We start from the raw sequence: 25437 nt of genomic DNA on the forward strand, positions 1-25437 counted from the left end.
TCTCTCCCTTACCATTGGTTATTAAGCTGAGTTTGGGTCTTGCATTTTACATGTATAGCCAAGTAATTGTTTGGTAACAAAACCTTTGACCATTTTTATCTTCAAAATAATCTTACACAATCAACATTTTGAAAGAAAATATAAGGTTTCGTTTGGTTTGCAGAATTGACATTCTATTAGGAAAAAGAATAGCTATCCTTGAGAATAGAAAGGTGGTGGAATTGAATGGTTATTCCTATTATTTTGTTTGGTAATAACTCACACATTTTAATCGGAATTAAAAAAAATTACTAAAAAAACCCTACATTATACTATTATTATTTATTTTTATTTTTTAAAATCAAACTAAAAAAAAACCCAAAAAAAAAAAAAAATAAAAAAAAAATAAACTGGTGGGTGGCCGCCGCCACCCCCGACGAGAACTGGGGGTGCCAGCCCTAGTTGCTATGGGGGTGGTCGCACCACTCCTTGCCCTCCACAGTGGCTGGCCGACCACCCCAATCTATGGGGTTTAGTTTTTTTTTTTTTTTTTAAATAAAAAAAATATATAATCTTTACCCCAAGGAATAACTATTCCTCTCATTTTTTAGATGAATAGGTATTCCTCTTCATAAGGGAATAGCTATTCCAATGATAATAGTTATTCTATGGAATATACCTCTACCAAATTAAATAATAGTTATTCCTATGGAATAGCCATTCCATTTCAGGGGCCTATTCCTCAAACCAAATGGGGCTTGAACGAATGGAAGAATAAAGACAATAGCAGAAATAATAAAATAGAGACAAAAGAATTTTACATAGTTCGGTTTGTGACCTACGTCCACATGATAGAGCCCAAAAAGCTACATTAAATTGAGATAGCTAAAAATGGTAATCAAATTTGATTAATTTGATTATCATCAAACCTAATTACAATCAACCTTATAAAAGGAAAGTAGCGTATAATATCAATATAATATATTTCATTTAAATATAAGAAATATAATCTCTGAAATATATTCTCTAACATTCCATAATATATGGAGAATATATTCTCTGACTCACTTATAAACCATTCAAGCAAATCATATAGAAAATTCCTTAAATTTCGGTAAATGATTTTAAATTAAACAGATGAAATTTTATTATATTAATGTTTACCGATATTATATCATTATTTGTTATTTGTAAAATATAATAAATATGAAGGTAAAAACTATTAAAAACTATATAATATTTATATAAATCTACGTGAAAATTGAAATATAATATGTGGGTCCACTGACAGTTTATAAAACGAGTGGCTCCAAGTTTCCAACTGGTAGAGGTAGTTTGTAATTTTTTCGTCAGCCACACCGAAACAGGAAAAACCCCGAATCCGAAATGGCGGATCTGATATCGGCACCCGCACCGCCGAGATCGGCAGCGGACTTCTTCTCGGACCCTCTGGACGCCCACCCGCTCTGGTTCAAGCCCTCGCTCTTCCTCTCATTGACCTTCGACTCTGAGTCCTACGTCTCGGAGCTCCGGACCTTCGTTCCCTTTGACACGCTCCGATCTGAGCTCCAGGCGCACCTGGCGGCCCTCCACCACGAGCTTGTCGACCTGATCAACCGCGACTATGCCGACTTCGTCAACCTCAGCACCAAGCTCGTCGATGTCGACGCCGCCGTGGTACGCATGCGGGCCCCGCTGGTGGAGCTCCGGGAGAAGATCGATCAGTACCGGGGCTCCGTGGATCGCTCGCTTGTGGCCCTCAAGAACGGGCTGAAGCAGAGGTCGGAGGCCGCGACGGCGAGAGAGATCCTCGAGCTTTTGCTCGACACGTTTCACGTGGTGTCGAAGGTACGTCTCTGTGCGCGCGCGAGTGATTTAGGGTTGTTTGGACCTTATTTGAGCTTAGTAGGAATTAGAACGTATTGGTATAAGATCTAATCTTCCCATTTGTTTAGGTAAAATGATGTTTGTGATTTTTTGGTTGGAAGGTTTAGTTTCGATTTCAATCTGTGGTTGCTTATTTTACCAATGTAAATAGAATTGGATTCAATTGCATTTGAGTGTTTCTGGCTCAGTTTAGAATTTGGTTCAATTGCATTTGAAAGCTTTGGATGTGATTTGTGGCTTTCTGCCGATCTGGGTACCTATTGATTTATTTTTACAATAGAATTTTCTCATGTGCAGGTCGAAAAACTAATAAAGGAACTACCAAGTGTTCCTGCTGATTGGTCAAATGGGGATGTAAACTTGGTAGAGAGGAATTCTATGAGCAATGGGGTTTCTGCGCCACTAGTTGAGAATGGGACAAATCTCAGAGAGACTCAAAGCATGCTTTTGGAGAGAATTGCCAGTGAGATGAATCGGTTGAAATTTTATATTGCTCATGCACAGGTATTTTTTGCTCTCCCTCAAGTTTAGTTTGGTTTTCTTTTATTATTCTTTATTAAGATATGTATGATCAAGTTATCATGACATTCAAGCATGAACATTTAGAATTGAGGATGTTTCTTATGGACAAAGCATGGGCAAAGATGCTGAGGAATTAGTATTTTGCATAGAGCATGATTTTTATTTTTTCATCAAGAACTAAAAATACTTAATACAAAATAAAGATAAGTAAACATAATAGGCCGGACCAAGGATAAAATCTGAAATAAAAACAAAAATGGCACTCACGACTCGGGCATGTTAGCTATCACAAACTGAAAATAACGATGTTTAGGAAAGGAAAACGGTAGAAATGTTATTGTTTTATGTGCATTTTTCATATTTTTACCCTTTCCAACAAATATTGTTTTGTTGCTTTGTACGGAATGTTTTCTGGTTTGTTGTAAGCTTTCTGTAGTTTGCTGGCGAGTTGTTCCCAGTGTTTGAGGTGTATCCAGTGTATACTAGAGGGATTGTACTGTTTGGTTATAAAATTATTGATTCATCGAAAAAAAAAGAAAAAGAAAAAGAAAACAGTGAGCATATTTGTGGTGTCTTTTGTTGGGGGGGGGGGGGGGTGTTCTGTTTGATGTGTATGTTTTTTTTTTTGTAAGTAATAAACTGGTCTTATTAAAAGTTTAAGGCACTTTTAAGCATACTGGAAGTATACAAGAGGATGCACCTAGCTAGAAAGCGAAAAATGAAACAGCCCACAACAAGAAAGAAACCCTACAACCCTCAACAACCAAAAACCCTCAAACCCGAACCCTCAAAATCGAAACCCACAAAGAGCACACAAAGCTACAGGAACGAAGCCCAACCAAACCCACAAAAATGAAAGCCCTAAAACCCAAATCCCCCAAGGAACACCCCTTCGATCTCCAGACACGCACCCTTTTCATGTTGGGATGACAGACACTCAAGGGGTAAAAACCATCTACCCAGACGGGCCAAAGCCAACCGGCCACTACTGAGAATGAGTCAAGCCATCCAACCCGATAATCGCCCCCTTTTCGGCAATAGGAGCAGCGCAACCATTCCAAGGGGAAGGAGCATAACCAACCACCCATTTTTCAGCAATAGGAGGCCGTTGAAGATCGGATGTAGACCCATGATCCAAAGAGCACTCAAAACCCACATTCACAACCAAGGAAGACTCCAGAACAAGATCAGAGGAGGTCGCGACAGAGCCTGACTCAGCCACCGACGATGCTGAACCTGAAGTTGCAGATGACAACGCTGAGGGAAGAGGGTTAGAAGGAAATCTGGGTGCTAGAAGGAAAACTTCTTATCATTTTTGTTGATATTAGCGGACTGAGTTGAGAGTATCTTTTAAGAGGCAGAATAAGCAAATTAGTTTTGAATGTTATGGCTTGAAGGTGTGTTCTTATCTTGTAAGTAGGTAGAGAGTAATTTTATATTTTTTTACTTATCACCAAAGGAAAGAAGAGCAGTGATTAATGAGGGGTAGTTGGAAAGTGACTCAATTTTGGGTTTAAGGAAGTATTGATAAATTTGTTGTATGAGCTCACAAGAAGCAGAGATTTCCATTCAAGGTGGATATCGTATGTTGTTCAAGACTCAAATTTCGAGAAAATATACAGCTATATGAAGCATGTGAGCTAAGAAGTGTTGGTTAAGGACTCGTGTTTGTGTGCGTTGGTTTTGTGGGTTGATCGTTGATGTGTTGTATAAGATTGAAGGAAAGGGTCAGGAATGTTAGTGTGTCAGACATATAGCCTGAAAGAGTTGATTGATACCTCTATTTATGTATGTTTACATGTTTATATAAGGAAATTGATGTATCCTTATCAGTAGATATGAGGTTTCAATATAGTTTTCCTTGGAATGCATACCTTCTTTCTTAATTAAAACAGTACTGATAGTTTAAGCATGTTGAGAAGGGGATTCAAAATGCTAGTTTATTGTTAGATGCTAGATGGGCTGGCAGGATGCATATACTTTTTACAGCCTCAGCATCTATATCACGAGAGGGGAGAATGGATTTCAGTTTTCTTGTAGGGGGCTTGTGAAAAATTGGAGCCAGCATTTGTCAGATAGGCTAGCTAATATTAATGTGTATTAAAATGTCAAAGATTGAGGATTAAATATATCTTGCAATGGAGCTTCATTTCCTTTTATCTGTTAGTTCCCAATTGCATTTGTTAAATTGAAATTTTTATTAAAAAATAAGTATCCACTTACCTGCAAAATGTAGTGGAAATTCATTGAGCTTAAAGTTGCTTTCTTTGGTACTCGTACATTCTGTGCTCATCTCGTTTCTATATTTTGCCAGTACAGAACCTGCCTTTCATTGAAAACATGGAGAAGAGGATTCAGAGTGCTAGCCTATTATTAGATGCAAGCTTGGGACATTGTTTCACAGATGGGCTTGAGCACCGGGATGCAAATGCAATTTACAATTGTTTACGTGCTTATGCTGCCATTGATAACACTAGGAGTGCAGAAGAAATTTTTCGTACAACTATAGTGGCTCCATTGATACAGAAAGTTATTCCACATGACATGTCAGCCGTGGTTGCAGGGTCATCCAGAGATGAGCTTGAGAATGATTATCAGCAAATCGAGCAATGTGTTGATAAAGAATTCAAATTCTTACTGGAAATTTCTTCTGCTGGTATGATCATCTGCCTTTTGTGTTAATATCATATTCCCAACGACTTAAAATCTTTATATCTGATATTTGGGCGGCTATGGCAATTCTTTCATCATCTGGTGCTATTTAGACCATATGCTGTATTGGAAGTCCCGTTCTCACAACCTCACTCCATGTTCTGGGGGTCTTCTTCTCTTCCTTGTAGGGTCACTGGCCAAAATCACATCCATTGTTTCAGTCATTGGTCTTTAGTTTATAAAACCTGTCTTTCTTAAATTTATATCATCTTATTCTGATCGGTGCTATCTTTAACTTGTAGTAGTCTATTAATCTTTCCTTTCTCATAGACTTTTTAAAAAAAGGGACAGTTTGCATTTTCAGTCATCACTCTGGAACAATTTTTGACCTCCATTCATCTTGCTAATATCTATTGGCTACAACATTGCTAATCTCTGGATAATGGATCCAATATGACTAAAATGTTATATTATAGCATGTTAAATAATTGCTGTTTCTTTATATATGAGTCATTACTATTGTTTATGAATGCCATTAACTTTTTTGATGTTTGTTGGTTTGTTCAGAAAATTCAGGTTTGCATGTATTTGACTTCTTAGCCAATTCCATCCTTAAAGAGGTTCTCTCTGCAATCCAAAAGGGAAAACCAGGTGCTTTTTCTCCAGGAAGACCTAAGGAATTCTTGAAAAATTACAAATCAAGCCTAGATTTTTTGGCACATCTAGAAGGTAGTGATCAAATCTCTCTCTCTCCCTCCTCCTTACTATATCTTCCTTTAATTATCAAAAAAAAAATTGTGCCTTCAAGATTGTAAAAACTTGGCACTACCAGTATGACAATCTATTAATGCATTTCTCAAGTGATTATTTAGGACCATAATGTTACATGTATTTTTGCATATAAGAGCATATATTGTTCATTGAGTTATGACATCCAATTGTCATGCAAGGGTACTGCCCGTCCAGATCTGCTGTTGCTAAATTTCGAGCAGAGGCTGTTTATGTTGAGTTCATGAAGCAATGGAACATTGGGGTTTATTTCTCTTTGAGGTACTCACTGCAACTCTATTATGGTTTATATCCTTATAAAATAGGTAAAGTATTATTTAATAATGTGGACTGCTATTATCAAAAAATAGGTAAAGTATTTTTTTTTTTTAAAAAACTTATCAAAAAAAATAATGTGGACTGCTATTATAACTACAACTAATTCAGATTTCAGGAGATAGCAGGGGCTTTAGATTCTGCACTTACAGCCACCAGTCTTGTGCCTGTTCAGAATATAGATTCTGGTGGAGGAAATTCTCTTGTATTGACTTTAAAACAAAGTGTTACTCTGTTGGAGAGCTTGAGATCCTGCTGGAGAGAAGACATTCTTGTGCTTTCTTGCACTGACAAGTTTCTTCGCTTATCTTTGCAGCTTCTTTCAAGGTCAGTTATATTGGAACTTGGAAACTTTCTTCCAGTCTATTCTGCTTATACGGTAACGATTGATTTTCTATTTTTGGAAATATATTAGATATTCAAATTGGTTGTCATCTGGACTGGCTGCTCGCAAAATGGGTAATACAGGCTCCCGCTCTGGATGTGAATGGGTTGTTTCAGCTATGCCAGACGATTTTATTTATGTAAGCACTGTATCTTTTTTCATGACATTTATCATGATCCTTCCTTTTTTTTTTTTTGCCAATGTATAACATGTTAGTCTTTGAATTTGGCTCTTTTTTTCTCAACCTGTAGGCATGTGTTGAAGTTTTGTTTAGTAAAATAGCTTGTCATAGATTTTTTTTTTTTTTTTCAAAAAAAAAAAAAAACCTAGTGAAAAGAGAAATTTATGGAATTTGTTTTGGTTAACTTTCATGTGCCTAATAAGTTGACTTAGATTTGTTACTCATACTGGCCTAGACAAATCGTTAGTTTCTGTAAAGATCTCAAGTTACAATTGACAAATTTTATTATGATCGGTTGAATTTTTCTCAAGAAAAAGAATAAAAGTTAAATCAAAATGCATGAGATGATGCTTAGCCTGGCATATTGATAGAGGTTATTGGATCTGCAGATTATTCATGATGTAAATTGTCTGGAAAAGGAGGTTTGTGGTGACTACCTGGAACAAGTACTTCAACTTCTGTCTTCATGCTCTGCTGATGTTCTTGATTCAGTAAAACATAGCATTTTACAAGGTGGAAGATCATTGAAGGATTTAGTGCCTCTGGTTATTAATACAATAATAGAGGCACTGGTTGAGAAGTCTGTTGAGGTAAGCTTCTTATAATTTTTCAATGATATTGTTTGATTTGACCATGGAAGGTGATGAGGGTGCTTCTGTTTATTTATGGCTTCAAATATTTCCTTGATTGTGATAGTATGGTGATAGACTTGATTTACTGGCTAATTGGGGCTATTGGCAATTTGAAATATCTGACCAACTAGTTCATTTGTTAGCATTCTGTGTTCTTTTTTTTTCTTCTTCATATTTTAAAAATGTTTATGAGTTATGATTCTTTTTCATTTTTCATGTTTCTTCTAAAAAATAAATGTAGGACTTGAGACAGTTGAAGGGAATAACTGCAACTTACAGGATGACTAATAAACCTATTCCTGTCAGACATTCACCCTATGTGTCAGTAGTATTGCGACCCCTGAAGGTATGCAATTCTCTTTAGTTTATAGCTGTTGTATCCCCTCTTATCCAAGCTTTGATATTTTCTGTTCTATCTGAGTATCTACTGTTGCTTGATTCCTTGATTGTGTCCGAAGTTTAAAAACTAACCATATGATTCATTGCTCTAAATTATGATAGCCTAAGTACAGGACACTGTCGACTTTGTTTGATATTGATGACTTAAGGATGCAAAGCTCTCGCATCTTCTGGTGTATAACATTTTCATTTCTTCATTCTATTTTTGACCTTTTAGATATGTCTTCTCATGATTTGCATAAATAACCATTACCAACATATGTGGAATCTGGAATTTGGACATGAGCAAAAGCTAGACAACCTACAAAAGAACAATTGAGTTTCAGCATATTACATGGGTATGGATACAAATATTTGGTGAGGCTGCGCTTGCAATCCCCAAATATTTTGTTCCTGTTGAGAAATATCATTTTTTTGTATGTTGGAATGTGGAAAGACCCAAAAAGACCTTAACTATTCGTAGAAGAAACAGGGAAGAATAGGAGAGAATGAAAAGCAATGGGTATGTGGACCATTTTTTTGATAAGTAATAAACCATTCTCATTGAAAGCGTAATGCACCCTTAAGAGCATTCCTTGTGAGCTCTCCATTTCAAATTTTTCACGAAAATTTGGTGAAAAACTCAAAAAAGTCCACTTTAACAAACTCTATATTATTTCTCTATTTTTGGCTTTTGTCAAAATTTTACTCCAAATTTGGCTCACAAATTCATTGAGCTATTGAATATTTAATCATTTTTCTCTCCTTTCACTTTTCCTCTCTCCTCATTTGTTAGGAGTGGTTGCTTAAAACCAATAAAAAATTAATATCTAGTTGAAATAGAGAAATATTTGGAAGAGTTTGATGTAGGAAGTTTGTTAAAAGTAGTAGTTAAAATAACAAAAGTAGATTTTTTTAGTTAAAATATGGAGAAAATTTGAAGAGCTCACTAGGGATGCTCTAAGTACACATTAAGTATACTAAAGGAACCACCTAACTAGAAAGAGCAAAACGACACTATAACTAATCAACAAAAAAAGTCACTATAACTAATCGACAAAGGAGACACATACGCTGCTGTCCATAGATACAATGTTTTGTAGAACAACAATAAAATTTCCCTTAGCATCCTCCCTGTCCTTAAAGTTTCTATCATTCCTTTCCCTCCACAAACACCAAAAGAGATATGTAGGTACCATTTTCCACACCGTATCACTCCTTGGCATGCCAGAAGACCACCATCAATCATATATATCAACAACACGTCTAGGAATGTGGACCATTGTACTCACTTTATTATCTAGTAGTGTATCAAATTTAGTAAAAACACAATTACCTTTTAGACTTGTACTGTTGAACCTTAGTAGATTGAACAATACTGGTAAACAATATATGTAATCCAAATAGATGTCTAATTATTAAATTTTCAGATTAGGCAGTAATTAGTTCTTTGGCTATATTCATCTATCGATGATGCATTATATTTCAGGTTTTATCTCAAATTTACACTTACAGGTTAATATGGCAGATTACTTTTGAATTATTAGTTTTTATATTGAACTACCGACTGCTCCCAGGCTCTTTTGGATGGAGAGCGAGCTACGGCATACTTGACAAGGGAAACTAGGAACGAACTACTGCTTGGTGCTGCAACTGAGATCACTGGTCGTTATTATGAATTAGCTTCTGATCTTGTCAGTGTGGTTAGTATCTAAATGCCAGTTACTTCTGAAAATTTTTCGTTCTTCTACAATTCTCCTTGCCTCGAAATATTATCCTTTAAAAAATTTCCAATATCATGACCAGGCTAGGAAAACAGAGTATTCTCTTCAGAGAATACGACTAGGGGCACTACAAAAACGAGCTGGAGCAAGCTCAGATGTGTCGGATAATAATGCGACCGACACCGACAAGATCTGTATGCAATTGTTACTTGATATTCAGGTAAACATTATCTGTATATTATGGCCATCCTAGATTTCTGTATCCTTGTGTGCATGAATCATGAGTCACCATAGACTTCTGAGATGACTTACACAAATTTCCTTTATAAATATTTTCACCAGGAGTATGGCCGCAACCTCTCTGCCCTCGGGGTTGAAGCAGCCAATATTCCGGCCTACCGTTCCTTGTGGCAGTGTGTTGCCCCTCCAAATAGGCAGAGCACGATTACTTTTTAGAGGGTGGTCATTTGGCTGTAAGCCCCTTGTAGATGTACTGTTTTCTTTTAAGTCAAAAAGAATTTCACTGTAAGTTGGTTTTCTTGCTAAATAAATTTGTCGTAATAGTTGGTTCGTGGACATTCTGTGCAGTGTTCTTGCAAAGTAGAGAGGCTAAAGAGCTTGGATTGAGGCAACAAATTTTGTACCAATTTTTTAATTATTTGTTCATGATGTCTATGTTCTGTAAAAATCAGAGGAGAAAGCTCAAATTCGGATTATATCAAAATGTTTGGAAGTTGCTTTGGAAGCTTAGCTGCTAAAACAAGATCTACCCTTTAAATTATTATTTTTTTTTTATTTGTCGTGAGTTGCTTAATTTGCATATATATATATATATATATGGTTTCATGTCTTTTAAAATTTCAAATGACATGATAGCATATACGTGAAGTATAATTTGGACCACTTGTTTTGGGCAAGTGGGCCCTGCACTTTGGGCTACTTGAGCCAGTTTGGCCTCACAATTCGGACAGTCTAATTGTAGGAGATTTTGATCCGGCTTGTTTTTTCACAAAATATATATATATAAAATCCAATATATGAAGGCCTCTGACTGTATTTTGTGTAATAACTTAGTAATGCTAAAAGTTTTTTTTATGTCCTTCCAGTATTTTGATGTAGTAAAAATTACTATTGAATTTGTGATTGATCATTATTAAATTTTGATCATGTGGTGATTTTAAAAGTTACCTCATCATTAGAAGAACACAAGAAAAACATGTAAAATTAATCGTAATGAGTACTTTTTATAGTTGAGATTTATTATTAGAAAGATACAATAACACATGTACGGTACATATGGCTGCCCATTGCCAAATGCATAGCTGTTAAAGATAGAACGTTTTTATTAATAATTGGAGTAGCAAACAAATAGAAAAATAATTACCACTTGTTCCTCTCTCATAGACACATGCCATGATACCATACACCTCCCCCTTGATTTTATTTATTTATTTTTATAAAAATTCCCAAAATGCTTTGGGTGTAAGGAAGGTGTAGAATGTGAGTGTAAAAATAATAATTTCTCATTGAAATACATCCTCGTTTGATGACTTTAGGAATCCTCAGAATCCTAGTGGATCTAGAACTTGTTGATGAGTTAACCCATATGATCATGGTTTCTAGCCGTATGTTATATATATATATATATTGTGTGAACCTCAATTAGTCCAGTTTGGTTTAGTAGAAAAAAAATAAAATAAAAACATAAATAAAAAATTGATTTAAGAAATTGCCATATATACTTTTAGTCCATGCACGGTTTAGATAAATGACCAAAAATAGATGAATAATAGAAGATGGACAGAAATTTTCTCCCAATTGAATTAGAGGAATTAAACTGACGTGTTCAAAATATATTTAATAGATTGAGTTAAAAGAAATTCTTTCAGCCCACTTAAACAAGAAAACTTTGTCCATAGAAGATAGCAAGCCGAGAGCAATATTTGTTGATATTATTATACGGGAACAATTTATTATTATGACGTGACGGTGACACATGGCAAAAGCTCACGCCCTCCCAGGTTGAGGCTTCAATTTTTGTTATATATTATTATCATATTACAAAAGCCTCTAGTAAACTAGTACTAGGCAAATCAATTCCTGTGAGCTTGCTTCAGTTCTGCTCTAGCAATGGTGTATCATCCAATCCATCTTCAATGGTGAGCCTATAGTCATTAGTACCAAAATAGCGGTCACCAAAGTCTCCCAACCCTGGTATAACACAGAACTCATCGTTTACTGCAACATCAATCTCTGAAGTGACTATTTTTATGAATGGAAACCTTTTGCATACATAATGTATTCCCTCAGGAGCCTGAAATTCGTGTCAAAATTCATAAATAAATCCGTAAGTACACATTGAAAAATAGAAATTGAGGAATATATAGCAAAAACAAGAAACAAAACTTCGCATTCACATCCGGCTCAATAAATTTGCTCTCCATTTTGATTTTTTTTTTTTTAGCTACCAATTGTCATTATTCTATTTAAATATTCATTCTCAAGGATTTCTTTATTCTTTATTGAGACTTAAGAGAAGAGAAAATGTTAAGAGATTAAAAAAACTTTGTTTTTACATTTGGTGAGCACCGTAGAAGCTCACCAAATATTTCTCTAAATTGTTGAGCCGGATGCAGCTCATTTTGCTCTCATTTTAGTATCCTGACTAGCCAAAATAACATTTTGCTAAGCCGGATGAGAATATTGATCATTTTAAGCTAACTCACAGATATGAGGTTTAGGAATATAATTCGAGACTCGGGGACTCCTTTCTGTGTAAGGAGTTCAATTGTTTTCACCGCAGAATTACCTGTAAGAAAGCGAAGAAAGCCATCCTATATTAATTATATATACTTCTTCCTTGAATCTGGGATTCTTTTACTAATAATATTAGACACTAATCAGTGGGAATAGTTGACACCTGTAGCAAGAACTGGATCCATAAGGAGGACATGCCGTTGTGAGATATCTTTAGGAAGCTTCTCATAAATGAGCTGCGTGGAAGAGGAAGGAGATGAAGTATATTGTGGGAAATTCTTTTCACATTGAAAGAATAAAATCCCATAAACACTTCAAATATAATGTAACACCTGTTTCCCATTGTCACCAGAACGGTGGATCAGGATTTTCCCTATTTTAATTCCCTTACAGCATGCACGTAGTGCGTTCTCCATGCTTTCTCCACTGAAAATATATCAGATTAGGGAAACTAAATAATAATAATAAATAGATAAACTAATAATTCTTATAAAAGTAAACAACATAGGATTTTGGCCTCACCTTCGAATAATGGATACACCACATAATTTCTTACAAAAATCAACTCCAGTATACATTGATCCTGCAGTAGAATGAGAAGTTAGTGTTAAGAGATTTGATTTGCGGCAGAGTTTGACAATAGCATAGCAGGATCAAGTATAAATCAGACATAGCATAGCATTATCGGTCGTGTCGAGTCATAAGTATAAGACTATATAAGTTAATCTTAATTCCGACCCATTTAATTAAATAGGTTATATCTCTCAAATATAACCCGTTAACTTTGTGTTAGGTATAAGACTATATACGTCAACCATCATCCTGGCCCATTAAATTAAACGAGTCAGACCCTTCAACCTTAACCAGCTAATTTCGTATCAAGTTCGAAGGTCGGCAATTGTATGTTACTTTTTCCCCCTGCCCCTTAAACACACCTGTAGGAGTGATTACTTGCTTCTCTGTAAAAGGCAGGTGGCCAAGACCATGTTCGACTACCTGGAAAATTCAATAATCCTCAGTAATATATTAGACACAAAGGGTGTACAAATTAATCGTCCTTTAAATTAACTAATTAAAGACTCTAAAGCACTACGTACCAGACGAATCAAACGATCCGAGTAAAAAATAAAATCATGTTTTGATATTTCTCTGTCACGAATTAGAGTGTGCATGCCTCGTATCTGTAAAAGAGATCCAAGGAAAAGATTCACTGAAGCTCAATTTGACAAGAGAAGGAAATGCCAACACACAATACATGTGGATTCTATCCCATGCATTGTAATCTTTCTTCCACTCTTCTTCTTGGTATCATGTTATATGTCTTTATGCACCCAATGAAAGTGCATTCTACACTGCGATTTTGCAAATAAAAAATGTGTACCGTTTGGGAGTGCGTTTTCAAAGAATTGTGATTTCAAGCAAGAGTGCGTTCTTAAAAACTGTGAGTTTATCAAACGCCTAACTACATTTTTCAAATTGTTGTTTTTAAATAGCACGTTTGAAAACTGCAAATCCAAACGGTTTATGAGACTATAGTATTTGACGATGATGAAGGTGATAAATACCTGAAATGTGGAGTGAATAACATTCAAATTGGGATATATCTTGCAAAGGTTATGCTGACCAAGCTTCGTGCTGATATGTTGTACAATTAAATCAATTGCAACATGATTCTCGCCGCCTCGGGGTATGATGACATCGGCATACTTCTTTGATGGAAGAATAAAATCATCAAAAGCAGGCTTCACAAACTTCGAATACTGCACAGTTCATGAAACAATTGGAAACTATATGTTGCCACATAAATAAGTTAAACTAGCTTGTTCAAGATCAAAATTCAAACTCATAAGCCCAAAATTAAAAATGAAAAATATAAATTGACTCTGTTTGTTAATGTGTTTTGAGGGCTGTTTTTTGTTTTTGGTTTGAAACAGAGTTCTGATGTGACATAAAGATGCATACTCAATTTGTGTTTTTAGGAATGTTTTGTTTGTTTGTTAATATATTTTACAGAAACTCTAAAATAAGCATGAGAAGATGCACGAATATAAATCATCTTCACATCCAATTGTGTATTGGCTCTAATACCCAATAAATGCATACAATGCTCTTTCTACATCAATTAATGAGCTTTTGGTCTGCCCAAATGAACTCCTAATTATTTTTCCATGGACATGGATGCACTTATTATACATTGCCCGAATACATTATTAGACTCTTTCTAAAGCTACTCAGAAGATTTCTCAATAAACAAATTATTTCCAAGCCCTGATATCATCAATGTCAACATCATCACATCAAATTATGCTGTATCGATGCATTTAATTTTATAAAAGGAAACAATGATTCTTGCCTGCTCAAGAACAGAGTGTATATCTCTACCCCTCTCAACTGTGTCACGCCTTATTCTTCTGGCAAGCCTTACATCAGCATCTACGTATAAATTTAAGCATAAGATCATAGCCAATGAGAGGAAAAAATGCAGATATTTTAACAAGATATAATTGAAAGAAACCTGCATCAACAAAAATCTTCATATTCATCAAGTTGCGAACACGTTGATCATGAAAAACCAATATCCCCTCCAATATTATTACATCGGATGCATTGACCTGCCAAAGTATGACCAAACAAAGAAAAACATCTTAAAATCTTCAAATTAAAAGAAAAGACATGATTCAATGTTTTTCTCAATTGTTTAGCCAATAGTACAAGAGAAATACCTGTCGAAAACTGTCAGAGGACCGCCGATGTTTCTTGAAATCGTATATTGGAACATGAACAGAATGACCAGATTTGAGCTTGCCAACGCACTCTAAAAGTTGTTCTGTGTCGAATGCATCTGTGGATAGACCATAAACATTTTACTAAATTGATAATTATTTAAATAACTCTACATTACTTGATCCATGGTAAACTTACCGGGGTGATCAAAATTATACTCGTGTACATGTTTCAATTCCTCATCTGTTAAACCACGATAGAATGAATCCTAGAAAAGTCATAACAAAAGTTGTTAAGAAACTAAAAGAATCATATTTATCAAAATACTCACAGAAATTGTGATTTTATCAAATGCTTAATCGCATATTTAAGATTGCAAGCACAAACGGACCCTAAGAAGAAAAAAAACCAAAAACTCGACCTGATTGACAAGCACAACCCTATGATCATGGAGTTGCTGAATTATCATGTCACACACCGTCGTCTTGCCCGATGCCGTACCTCCAGAGACCCCTACAAAGAATTCCAGAAAACTACAAAAACATTAATCATATCACAACAATATCACTGTGTTTCACACAGCAGCATTAATCTCATTAATCACTCGCTTCGTTCCTTATCCTCCATTTGGCTGCTGAGAAAATGTTGTTAAAGTCATGTCCTTCATGTTTCAATATCCGTAATAAGAACGTGAAGATGCTCACCATCTGTTTGGTTTCCGAGAAAACCGAAACCGAAAATTCTCTGTTCTCAGCAATCAAGCAGAGCATGTTTTTTATCAAATTATTTACTTCTTTTTTTTTAATATTAAAAAGTCAAAACCGGAAAAACGACAAAAGAAAAAATGTCAGCGATTACGTTCGTGTTCTCCGAGGTTTCGGTCCTAAAGTTCCGAATATTATATACGTATATATGTACATGTACTTACCGATGACGAAGGGCTGTTTGGGAGGTGCACTAGAATCACCAGGGGGTGTAGACGACGAGGAAGTCAAGGAGGACGGCGATGACGTGGAGGGGTCGAGAAGTCCGTCGGGACGCAAACCGGAGAAGTGAGCACCGGAGGCAGACTCTATCCCGTAGTCCATTGTTGTCGACGACGTCGCTTCCTCCGTCATTGTATTATATCTCTAATTTGTATGCGTTAAAGTTAGAATATAATATTGTGGGAGTTATATATATATTGTTTTATATTATTCTTCCCTTTTTTTTTTTCTTTTTTTTTTATTGTGTTTTCACTTTTCAATATAGATTAGTCATTTAGTGGGGTTTCCTCATTCCTGTAAGAGAACCGGTGCTTACGATAATAGCGTGTGGTGCAAGCGAATCTCCTTCAATAGTTGAGAAATAATCTATAAAATGTGCAATTGAAGTTTTTAAAAAAGCTACAACTAAGGGAATCCAAGTGATAAGTCGGAGTTTGAGTTGAAGTAAAATTGACACGCGTTTAAAGTATACGTGAATTCTCATATATATATATATATATATATATATATATATATATATGAAGTAATTCTAGAAGTTCTTCGTATGTTCTTCTGAAATGAGGTAATTTTTAAAATTAGTGTTTGATCAAAATTCAATAGTGATCAATCATAAGCGCAATAATGATTTTAAAAAGGAAAAAGTACACATAATCCCCTCAAACTACCACTCAATTGTCAATGTACCCCTTACACTACCAATTGTGTCAATGTCACCCCTTAAACTACAAAAAAATGTTAATGTTCCCCTTAAGACCAACAAAAAGATAAAAATGACCCTAATTTTTTTTTTTGGATAAGACAAAAATGTCCTCATAAATTCAAAAAATTAAAACTAAAACTAAAAAACTAAAAAAACTAAAAAAGAAATATTTAAAAAAAATTAAATAAAAAACGATTTTTTTTTTTTTTTAAAAAAAAGAACAATTTTTTATTTTTTATTTTTAAAAAAAGCAAACAAAAAATAACTTAAATTTATTTTTTTTTATTTTTTTTTAAAAAAAACAAATGAAAAAAAAGAAAAAAGAAAAACCAGTTTTTATTAAATTAAAAAACGAAAATTTTTTAAAGAAAAAAGAAAAAATAACTGAAATTTATTTATTTATTTTTTTAAAAAAAACAAATGAAAAAAAAACCTGTTTTTATTAAATTAAAAAAACGAAAAAGAACAATTTTTTTTAAAAGAAAAAAAACGAAATAAAAAACTGAAAATTATTATTATTTTTTTTAAAAAAAAAAACGTAAAAAACAGTTTTAATTTTTTTTTTGGAATAAATTTTTGTTATTTTATATTTTTTAATAATTTTTTTTTAGTTTTTATTTTATTTTAATAATTTTATGAAGGGCATTTTTGTCATTAGTGGGACATTGGCATTTTCTAGTAGTTTAAGGGGGAAGATTGATACAATTGATAGTTTGGGGGGTACATTGACAATGATGTAGTAATTTGAGGGAATTATATGAACTTTTCCCTTTTAAAAACTACCTCATTTTAGAGTGACACATAAGAAATTTTTAGCATTATATATATATATATAAAATACATTTTAGACATACCTGAGTTTAATATACTGAATTAATTAAAATAAAAACTTAAAAAAAAAAATTGAAAAAAAAAGAGAGAGAAGGGGTAGCTCTTTTTTTTTATCAATTTTTTTTTTTTAAAAGTTTTATTATTCAATTTTTTTTTATTAATTTTTAAAGCTTTTTATTTTTATTTTTTTAATGCATATGACACGTGTCAATACCTTAGAGTAGACACGTGGACTACCGTTAGTTTTTGGACGGAGGTTACTATTTTCATCTTTTTTATAGCTCAGGTACCATCCGTGATAAAAATTGAAACACGGGAAGCAAAAAATAAAATAGTCAAACCACATGTATTAAATCCTATTCAATAAACTTGAGTTAATATTGAAAGATGAAAGTCATAAATAGCACTTTATTGTGAGAATTTTGTTTGTATTTATGATTATGTAATCTCATAGCATGTGACTATGATTTTGAAGAGCTTTATACTTTGTAAATTTGTAATGTAAGAGTTTTATACTCATGACATTTGATTAATGAAATACTCAGATATTTCGTTTAAAAAAAAATAAAATTTGCTAGGCGCAATTATTGTACAAGTATTTTATCTCTTAAAATTATATGTGTTATCATCTCACATTTGTGCCGTCATTATAATTGGAGTTCTTAAAATTATTTATAAAGCTCAATTTCACTTAATAAATAATTAATTAAGGGTAAATTACAGTTTAGCCCCCCAAATTACCACCCGTTTTGCGGATAGCCCCCTAAACTGCCAACACTCTGACTCTGGCCCCCCAAACTGCCAACGACTCCCAAAATGGCCACTCCGTTAGCTCTTCCCGTCAGAATGGATGGAAAACACATCACGTGCACGGCACGTGATATTTTAGGACTCAAACCACCGAAAATGCCCCTGTCCTCAAAGTTTAAATTACGAAATTATCCTTGTAAACAAAACAAGCGCTTACCCTTGTACAGAGTGGTATTTGGTAAAATGATTTTACGAAAATGCCATTCAGGTAAATAGATGGGCATTTCGTTTTTAACCTAGAACCATTTTACACCTAGAAGTATCCGGAGCTGCTGTTCGAGTGTGGGTGTTTAGGGTTCAGCCGAAATATTCGCCGGAGTGTGGGTATTCGTCGGAGTGTGGGTGCTGTTGTGCTAGCCGAAATCGTCTCCGGTAAAAACCCAAAATCGTGGACATGGCGCGCAGTGATTTTAGCCCTCTTTCGTGAAAAAACCAACCTAAAATCTTCGCCGGAGTGTGGGTCTTCGTCGGAGTGTGAGTGCTGTTGTGCTAGCCGAAAATTGTCTCTGGTAAAAACCCAAAATCGTGTGCTTGTTGTGGTGTGATTTTAGCCCTCTTTCGTGAAATACCCAAAATCGTGTGGGTTGCGTCGCCTCGCCGAAGTTGAATCGCCTTGCCGGAGCTACCTTGGGTCGCCTTGTCGAAGTAAGTTCCCCTACTTTGCTGGATTTCCGCTGCAGTGCTTGGTTGGAGAAGAAGGTGGTTTTTCCGTCACCAAAGGTAACAATGACCAATTCTTATATAATGTCCAGACTTGATTCTTTTTTTTGTTTTGTTGTTTTTTATGATTTGTGTCTGCATGTCGGCCTACCCGACAACTCCTTTTGGGGGTAGGGACGGATTCCTTATGTAGGGACAATGTTTAATCTGTTATTTGTCTGGTGCTTTGTTTACTTTGTGGTAGGCATTGTGACTAAAATAAAGTTGGAAAATCTGTGTTGGGTGGTCCCCTGACCGTGTGAGTGTATATTTCATGTGGTCCACTAACAGTACTAAGTCTGTGTTCGGTGGTCCCCTAATCGAGTGAGTGTGTATTTCATGTGGTCCACTAATAATTGAATATCTGTTGAATTGTGTGTGGTCCAGCTCTGGCAATGCACTTTTAGATTTGCCAATGTAAATATGAGGGCCATGGTGAGTCCTTGTGCATATTAATAATGCACACCATGCATGCACTCGTCCGATATGTAAATATCAGTGCCTAAATATCAGTCTTTTACTTATATATTCGCCTTAATGCTAAATTTTAGATTTGTCTAATGCTAATTTATTTATTATGTTTTGTTGTGAAGATGGCTGTACACGAACTTGTTTTCGAGGTGCATTTTGGTGGTCATATAGATAGGCGGCTTATGGATTCATATGTGGGTGGGGATGTTGATGTGTTCAAGGAAGTCATTGCGGAGGATAAGATGTCATATTCAGTGGTTGAAAATATTGCTAAAACTTATGGATATAAATCAGGGGATTTAATGTACTACTTACTGCCAGGTAGTACTATTCGAAATGGTTTGACATTAATTACATCAAACCATGATGTAATTGAAATGGTTAAACTCCACCAAGGTCTGCCAATTGTAGAGTTGTACATTGTTTCATTTGATGAGCCTTTACCCGACAGTGAGTATGAATACGATGATGATGATGGTGATGATGGGGGGTATTCTAGGATCGAGAGAGACGATCCGTATTGGGATGAGGTATATGAACCGGATCTTTTTGTTGAAAATAATGATATTCCTGAGACTTCCATGGGGGGTGACATGGGAGCTGGTCAACATGTTAGTGGGGGGGGCATGAGAGAGGGTGAAGATGTCCCGGGGGAGGGCAGTGTAGACAATGAGGATGGTGAGGAAGGTGAGGAGAGTGAGGAGAGTGAAGATGGTGTTGAGGATAATGATGATGACGATGATGCCAACTCAGACATGGCGCGCAGTGATATTCTAATATCTCCTCCCAACAGTGACGAGGAGGAAGAGGTAGCACCTCAGAGTAAGTATGTTACAAAGTCATCTGAGTTCCAAATGGCTGACTTGGGGCACCCAGAGTTCGTGGTGGGTCAGAAATTCTCATCAATTAAAATTTTTAGAACGGCTGTTAGGGAATGTAATTTAAATATGGGGAAGGATATTAAATTCAAGAAGAATTACCTCGCGAAGTGTATAGTTGTATGTAGGGATCCAAAATGTAAGTATAGGTTGTATGGTCGCAAATGCAAGGAGGAAGAATCGTTTGAAATACGATCATTCCAGCCTAAACACACTTGCCGGAGGAATCATAAGAATTCGATTGTGAAATCGTCATGGATTGCAGATAAACTGATTGACAAGTTCAGGGCACAACCTAACATGCCTGTAAAGGCAATCCTAGGGGAGGTGAAGGATCGTTGGGGTGTGGATGTAAAAAAAAACAGATTGTATAGAGCGAGAGTACTTGCAAAAGAGAAGATTTGTGGGAAAGTGAATGTTCAATACCAGAAGCTTTGGGATTACTGTGAAACAATAAGGAGAACTAACATTGGTAGTTGTATAATGATGAAGTTGGAGAGACCTATACCTGATCTACCTGCAAAATTCTAGAGATTGTATTTCTCATTGTCTGCCATGAAAATCGGTTTTATGTCTGGTTGTCGGCCAATCATTGGATTAGATGGATGTTTCCTAAAAGGTCCATACAAGGGGCAACTGTTGACTGCAGTTTCGAGGGACGCCAACAATCAGATGTATCCAGTGGCCTTCGCAGTTGTAGAAGCTGAGGTAAAAGACAGTTGGACTTGGTTTCTAGAGGCTTTGTTATCGGACCTTGGCAATGGTCCTGCAGAAGGATGGACGTTCATTTCTGATCGTCAGAAGGTAACACTTCAATTACTTTTTCATTCATTGAATCATAGTTGTGAATGTTTGACATTTTAATTTCATTGTATGTAGGGTCTAGTTCCGAGTTTGGATTTGGTTGCTCCTGGTGTTGAACATCGGATTTGCGTAAGACATTTGTACGCAAACTACAGAGACTCAGGACATCGTGGTTTGGCGTTGAAGGACAAGCTATGGAGCGCGGCTGCAGCCTACACTGAGGCTGATTTTTTGAGGGAAATGGATGAATTAAAGGGGATAAGTCCGGATGCGTACGATTACTTGTCGAAGGTAGATCCAAGTACGTGGTCTAGAGCTTGGTTTAGCACATTCACCAAATGTGATTTGATTGTGAACAATCTATCAGAGTGCTTCAATGCCTGGATTTTGAAGTCGCGTGATTTGCCAATCATATCGATGATGGAGATGTTGAGGAGGAAATTGATGAAAAGATACCAGAAGAAGAGAGAAGGCATCAGTACCATGGAGGGCACGGTTAGATGAATGCGGGCAGGATGCTGGTCACTGCTACTGCACATACGCTGGGGATGGATTGTTTGAAGTCACACACATGGAGAAACAATATGTGGTGAACCTAGTGAGGAGAACATGTGGTTGCAGACAATGGGACATGACCGGTATCCCATGTGCACATGCAATCTGTGCAATTTGGAGTGATGATGCTGACCCTCTTGATTATGTTGATGATTGGTATACTGTGGACATGCTTAAGAAGGCATATAATGAGATTGTTTATCCAATGCCTGGAGAAGATCACTGGACAAAGACAAACGGCGAGCATGTAGACCCACCAATGGCTAGAATACAACCTGGGAGGCCGAGAAAAGTAAGGACAAGGGGTCCAGACGAGCCTAAAAATCAGTACAGGATAAGGAAGGGTGGGGTTACTATGAGATGCTCCAGATGCAGGGGGGTTGGACACAATGCAAGGACATGTCCCCGGATAAGAAGAGAAGTAGTGAACTACAGAGGAGACGGCATGAGTGCATCTCAGGTGAAATTATATCATGTTTGATTTCTACTTTGTTACTACTTCTTCAGTTTTGTGGGCTGCTTAAGAGCATATCACCCCCTTCAAATTGACAATTTTTATTGTGATAGGCACAAGTTGATGATGGTGGTCAAAGCTCCCTCTGTCAAACATCTGATCTCCGGTCTACAATTGACGTTGAACCAGTGAGTTTCAAAACACACAGTTTGACCCACCATTTACATTGCAATTTACACTAATGTTGAAAACATGTGCACATTTTGCAGCCATCAATTCCCCATAATACCCAACCTACTACTATTGCTTCATCTAGAGGTATGGGTCAGAGTAGAGGTAGGGGTAAGGATATGAGTATTGGTAGGGGTAGGGGTAGGGGTAGGGGTAGGGGTAGGGGTCAACCTACCCCACAAGGGATGCCATCTGTACGAACAAGAAGTCAATATGCGTCACAGAATCAGACTCGAACCAATTTCATTGTAAGCACTCATCTACACTCCTCTCTTATGTGTTGATTTCTAATTATTACTTATTCAAACTATTGATTTTGTTTTGAAATAAATTACAGCCTGAAGGTTATGTGAACAAAGTAAGATGGTATGGACCCCAAACGATCGGTCAGCCTTGGTCACAGCCTCATCCTCAAACAACTGTGATTGTAAGCACTCAAAAACATGCATCTACATTTTTTTTTTAGATGCACTCAGTTTGTTACTGCATTTTTAGATTATAGAAATCAGTACCCTAATTAATGGTTTAAATTTAAATTATAGTCTCAAGGTACTGTTAATACAGTAAGACTATATGGACCTCCGCAGACAAGGAGTCAATATCAGTCACAGCCTCTGCCTCATACTAATGCTATTGTAAGCATTCAAAATCCCCATGTTATGTGTTGGATTTTGATTTATTTTTTACTCATTGTGACCACTAATTTCCTTTTGAATTTACAGTCCCAGGGTACTGTCAATACAGTACAACATGGCTCTTCTCAAACATTAGGTTGTTCTCAGGCATTGGGTTCTTCTCAGCCGGTGGGGTCTTCATCAAGGCCGGTGACCAGAGCTAGAAATATTGTTCCAACAGTAGAGAAAGCAATGGAAATGATTGAGGCTAAGAAGAACAAGAGAAAGAGGCCGGATTGGAAGTGATTGAGCATCAATGTTGTTTTGTTTTTAACTTATGTGGTGTTACATATGCAACTGTTAACTTATATGGAATAGTTTGTTGGGTTGCGGTGTGATTTATATGTTGTTGGATGACACAACATGTTTTTTGTGTAAGTATGTTTTGGATATGTTTTGCTGACAAATAGCTATTTTAGGGATTGTAATTGGAATGGCTATGGTACAACTATTTTGGGGATTGTAAGCGGAATGGCTATGGTGTAGGGCAAGTATGTTTTGGATATGTTTTGTTCACGAACAACTATTTTCGGGATTGCAAGTGGAATGGCTATGGTATTTGATGTCAACTATTTTTAGTATTTGAATTGTTTGAGTTTGAGTTTGAGTTTGTGTTTGTGTTTGTATTTGGATTGTAAATTTTATACATCCCTTACAAGTCCATATCAAAAATCACACTAAAATGTGCATAACTCCCAATTACAAGTGTGACCATCTTTAAAATCACACTAATGTCTACAACAAAATTACAAACATCAAATTCAACCACTTTCAGTTTAACATCAAGTAAGTACCTCTAGGTTGACCATAGCCACTAATGGCCACAACAAAATTACAAAACATTAAATTCAACCACTTTCAATTTAACATCAAGTAAGTACCTCTAGGTTGACCATAGCCACTAAGATAAAAAACTAAAAGCAAAATGACTACTACTATCACTGCTCGAGACATCTTCCAATTAGATTGATGCAGCTCCAGCTCTTGCCTAAGTCTAACATATTGAGCATTACATTTTGTTTCAATCAACTGCTCAAGTCTATCAATATCTGCTTGGTGTCTATCCTCCATGCGTTTGAAATGTTCCATTACTTTCACCTCATATGGCAACATCTCATTATTAGCCCATGCGAAAAAATCACAATCACCATCTCTCTACATGAAAAAAGGAAGGCAAAAAATTATTGAGCATAAGACAAGCGAACAAAGTATAACACAATCTTAATTTCAAAAATTACCTTGTAGTTTTCACACCCATACCACTTCCTAGCGCTATTAGACGTAGTCCAAGCGTACCTTACACGTGCAGGTACTCCACAATAACATAATCGACGTACAGTTGTTGCATCACTATTTGTCGACATTTAGTCGTGCCTACGCAAAAGACATTTTGTACCTTATAACATAGAATCCAACCAACCAACCCACCCACCCACAAAAGCAAAAATCTCATTTTGTACCTCATCCAACGAACCACATAACATTTTGTACCTCATAACTAATCATCCAACCAACCAAGCATGTCAAACAAGCAAGCATCTCATAACATAATTATTTTGATCTAATCATAATCATCTATCTTCAATGTTTTCAAAACAATGATCAAAGTGATTCCAAGAAACCTTATTCCAAGAAACCTTGATGACCACACCAATTGATCCAATGTGAAACATATGTGACAGAGATTTCCTTAACATAATTCATGATGATTAGCTGTGGATTGTAATCCTCTAACAAAATTGACAATTGAGAATACATGTACTCACTGTCAAACATGGAAATTAACCAGCAATAATAAGACTCGATTTGTACAAATGGAACAAAAAACAAAATTATTTGAAATAGATTACCACCCATCAACAATAACGACCCAGAGCCTATGACAATCAATCCAACAAGCAAAAATCAACCATAGATTACCGCCCATCAGCAACCATAAATTTCAATACCATAACATGCCCGAAACATCTTCCAATTAATTCAAATGCAACCAGTCAACCATTCCTTAAAAATCAAAACTCAGCTCTCAAAAGTCATTTTGCTATCCCCTAACAGACCATAAAAGTGTTAAAAACCCTAAAAACAAAAACCACTTTAATGTATGAAAAAACTGGTATAAAGCCACAATAGGACAATGGCGGCAACTTACAATGGCGGTGCTGGTGTCAACGCAGCTGGGTGTTGGGGAAATTTTCAGAGTGGAAAAATGGCCGAATGACTTTGGGTCCTTGACGCCGAAGCTGTTGATGGCTGGGCAGAAAAGATTTTGGGGTCGGCGACGCCGAAGTTTTTTTCGTCTCCAACAGTGCGACACAAAATCTCTCCCTGGCTTCCGATCGCGACCTGCGTGGAAGGTATACCCAATACTAGTCAAGCTGAAGTAAAGTAAAGAAGAGATGTCGGGCGATTTAAGTTTGGA

The 25437-nt window shown here is 36.0% G+C and overlaps 4 protein-coding genes across 6 annotated transcripts; 3 read left to right on the forward strand and 1 right to left on the reverse strand.

The window, feature by feature from the left end:
• Positions 1 to 1293: 1293 nt before the first annotated feature.
• LOC133874984 (conserved oligomeric Golgi complex subunit 2) lies at positions 1294 to 10189 on the forward strand. 3 transcript variants are annotated; one of them, XM_062312945.1, is made up of 13 exons: positions 1294 to 1827; positions 2164 to 2370; positions 4708 to 5044; positions 5608 to 5769; positions 5991 to 6090; positions 6256 to 6471; positions 6560 to 6668; positions 7100 to 7300; positions 7584 to 7688; positions 9298 to 9423; positions 9527 to 9664; positions 9787 to 9934; positions 10033 to 10189. In XM_062312945.1, exons 1-12 carry the CDS (start codon positions 1366 to 1368, stop codon positions 9898 to 9900), a joined length of 2277 nt encoding a protein of 758 aa, XP_062168929.1. In that variant the 5' UTR covers positions 1294 to 1365; the 3' UTR covers positions 9901 to 9934; positions 10033 to 10189. The 3 variants fall into 3 exon arrangements, with proteins under 3 accessions (XP_062168929.1, XP_062168928.1, XP_062168927.1); XM_062312944.1 differs by having other exon boundaries at positions 9787 to 9917; XM_062312943.1 differs by having other exon boundaries at positions 9787 to 10189.
• Positions 10190 to 11338: 1149 nt separating this feature from the next.
• Positions 11339 to 16056, reverse strand: LOC133874985 (uridine/cytidine kinase UKL1, chloroplastic-like). The gene is made up of 14 exons (XM_062312946.1): positions 15854 to 16056; positions 15347 to 15438; positions 15124 to 15193; positions 14925 to 15043; positions 14717 to 14813; positions 14555 to 14634; positions 13767 to 13961; positions 13299 to 13382; positions 13137 to 13197; positions 12724 to 12784; positions 12534 to 12627; positions 12365 to 12437; positions 12171 to 12253; positions 11339 to 11758 (listed from the first exon to the last, which is right to left on the reverse strand). The coding sequence occupies exons 1-14, from the start codon at positions 16041 to 16043 to the stop codon at positions 11558 to 11560; spliced, it is 1500 nt and encodes a 499-aa protein (XP_062168930.1). The 5' UTR covers positions 16044 to 16056; the 3' UTR covers positions 11339 to 11557.
• A 3608-nt stretch (positions 16057 to 19664) lies between these two features.
• Positions 19665 to 20831, forward strand: LOC133875101 (uncharacterized). The gene has a single exon (XM_062313104.1). It carries the CDS (start codon positions 19665 to 19667, stop codon positions 20829 to 20831), a length of 1167 nt encoding a protein of 388 aa, XP_062169088.1.
• An 844-nt stretch (positions 20832 to 21675) lies between these two features.
• On the forward strand, positions 21676 to 22140 carry LOC133875102 (uncharacterized). Its single transcript, XM_062313105.1, has one exon. It carries the CDS (start codon positions 21676 to 21678, stop codon positions 22138 to 22140), a length of 465 nt encoding a protein of 154 aa, XP_062169089.1.
• Positions 22141 to 25437: the final 3297 nt, after the last annotated feature.

Source organism: Alnus glutinosa, chromosome 8 (genome assembly GCF_958979055.1).
Source record: "Alnus glutinosa chromosome 8, dhAlnGlut1.1, whole genome shotgun sequence".
NCBI lineage: Eukaryota > Viridiplantae > Streptophyta > Magnoliopsida > Fagales > Betulaceae > Alnus > Alnus glutinosa.

What these genes read in the sequence shown, in the direction of transcription:
- LOC133874984 (XM_062312943.1), top strand. Translation starts at nt 1,366, where the DNA reads ATGGCGGATCTGATATCGGCACCCGCACCGCCGAGATCGGCAGCGGAC. An exon ending in CGTTTCACGTGGTGTCGAAG is followed by an intron (nt 1,828 to 2,163) that starts GTACGTCTCTGT and finishes TCTCATGTGCAG; the next exon opens with GTCGAAAAACTAATAAAGGA. An exon ending in TGGTTGAGAAGTCTGTTGAG is followed by an intron (nt 7,301 to 7,583) that starts GTAAGCTTCTTA and finishes AAATAAATGTAG; the next exon opens with GACTTGAGACAGTTGAAGGG.
- LOC133874985 (XM_062312946.1), bottom strand. Translation starts at nt 16,043, where the DNA reads ATGACGGAGGAAGCGACGTCGTCGACAACAATGGACTACGGGATAGAG. An exon ending in TACACTCTGTTCTTGAGCAG is followed by an intron (nt 13,962 to 14,554) that starts GCAAGAATCATT and finishes TGAACTGTGCAG; the next exon opens with TATTCGAAGTTTGTGAAGCC. An exon ending in GGTGTATCCATTATTCGAAG is followed by an intron (nt 12,628 to 12,723) that starts GTGAGGCCAAAA and finishes ATATATTTTCAG; the next exon opens with TGGAGAAAGCATGGAGAACG.
- LOC133875102 (XM_062313105.1), top strand. Translation starts at nt 21,676, where the DNA reads ATGGAGAAACAATATGTGGTGAACCTAGTGAGGAGAACATGTGGTTGC.
- LOC133875101 (XM_062313104.1), top strand. Translation starts at nt 19,665, where the DNA reads ATGTCATATTCAGTGGTTGAAAATATTGCTAAAACTTATGGATATAAA.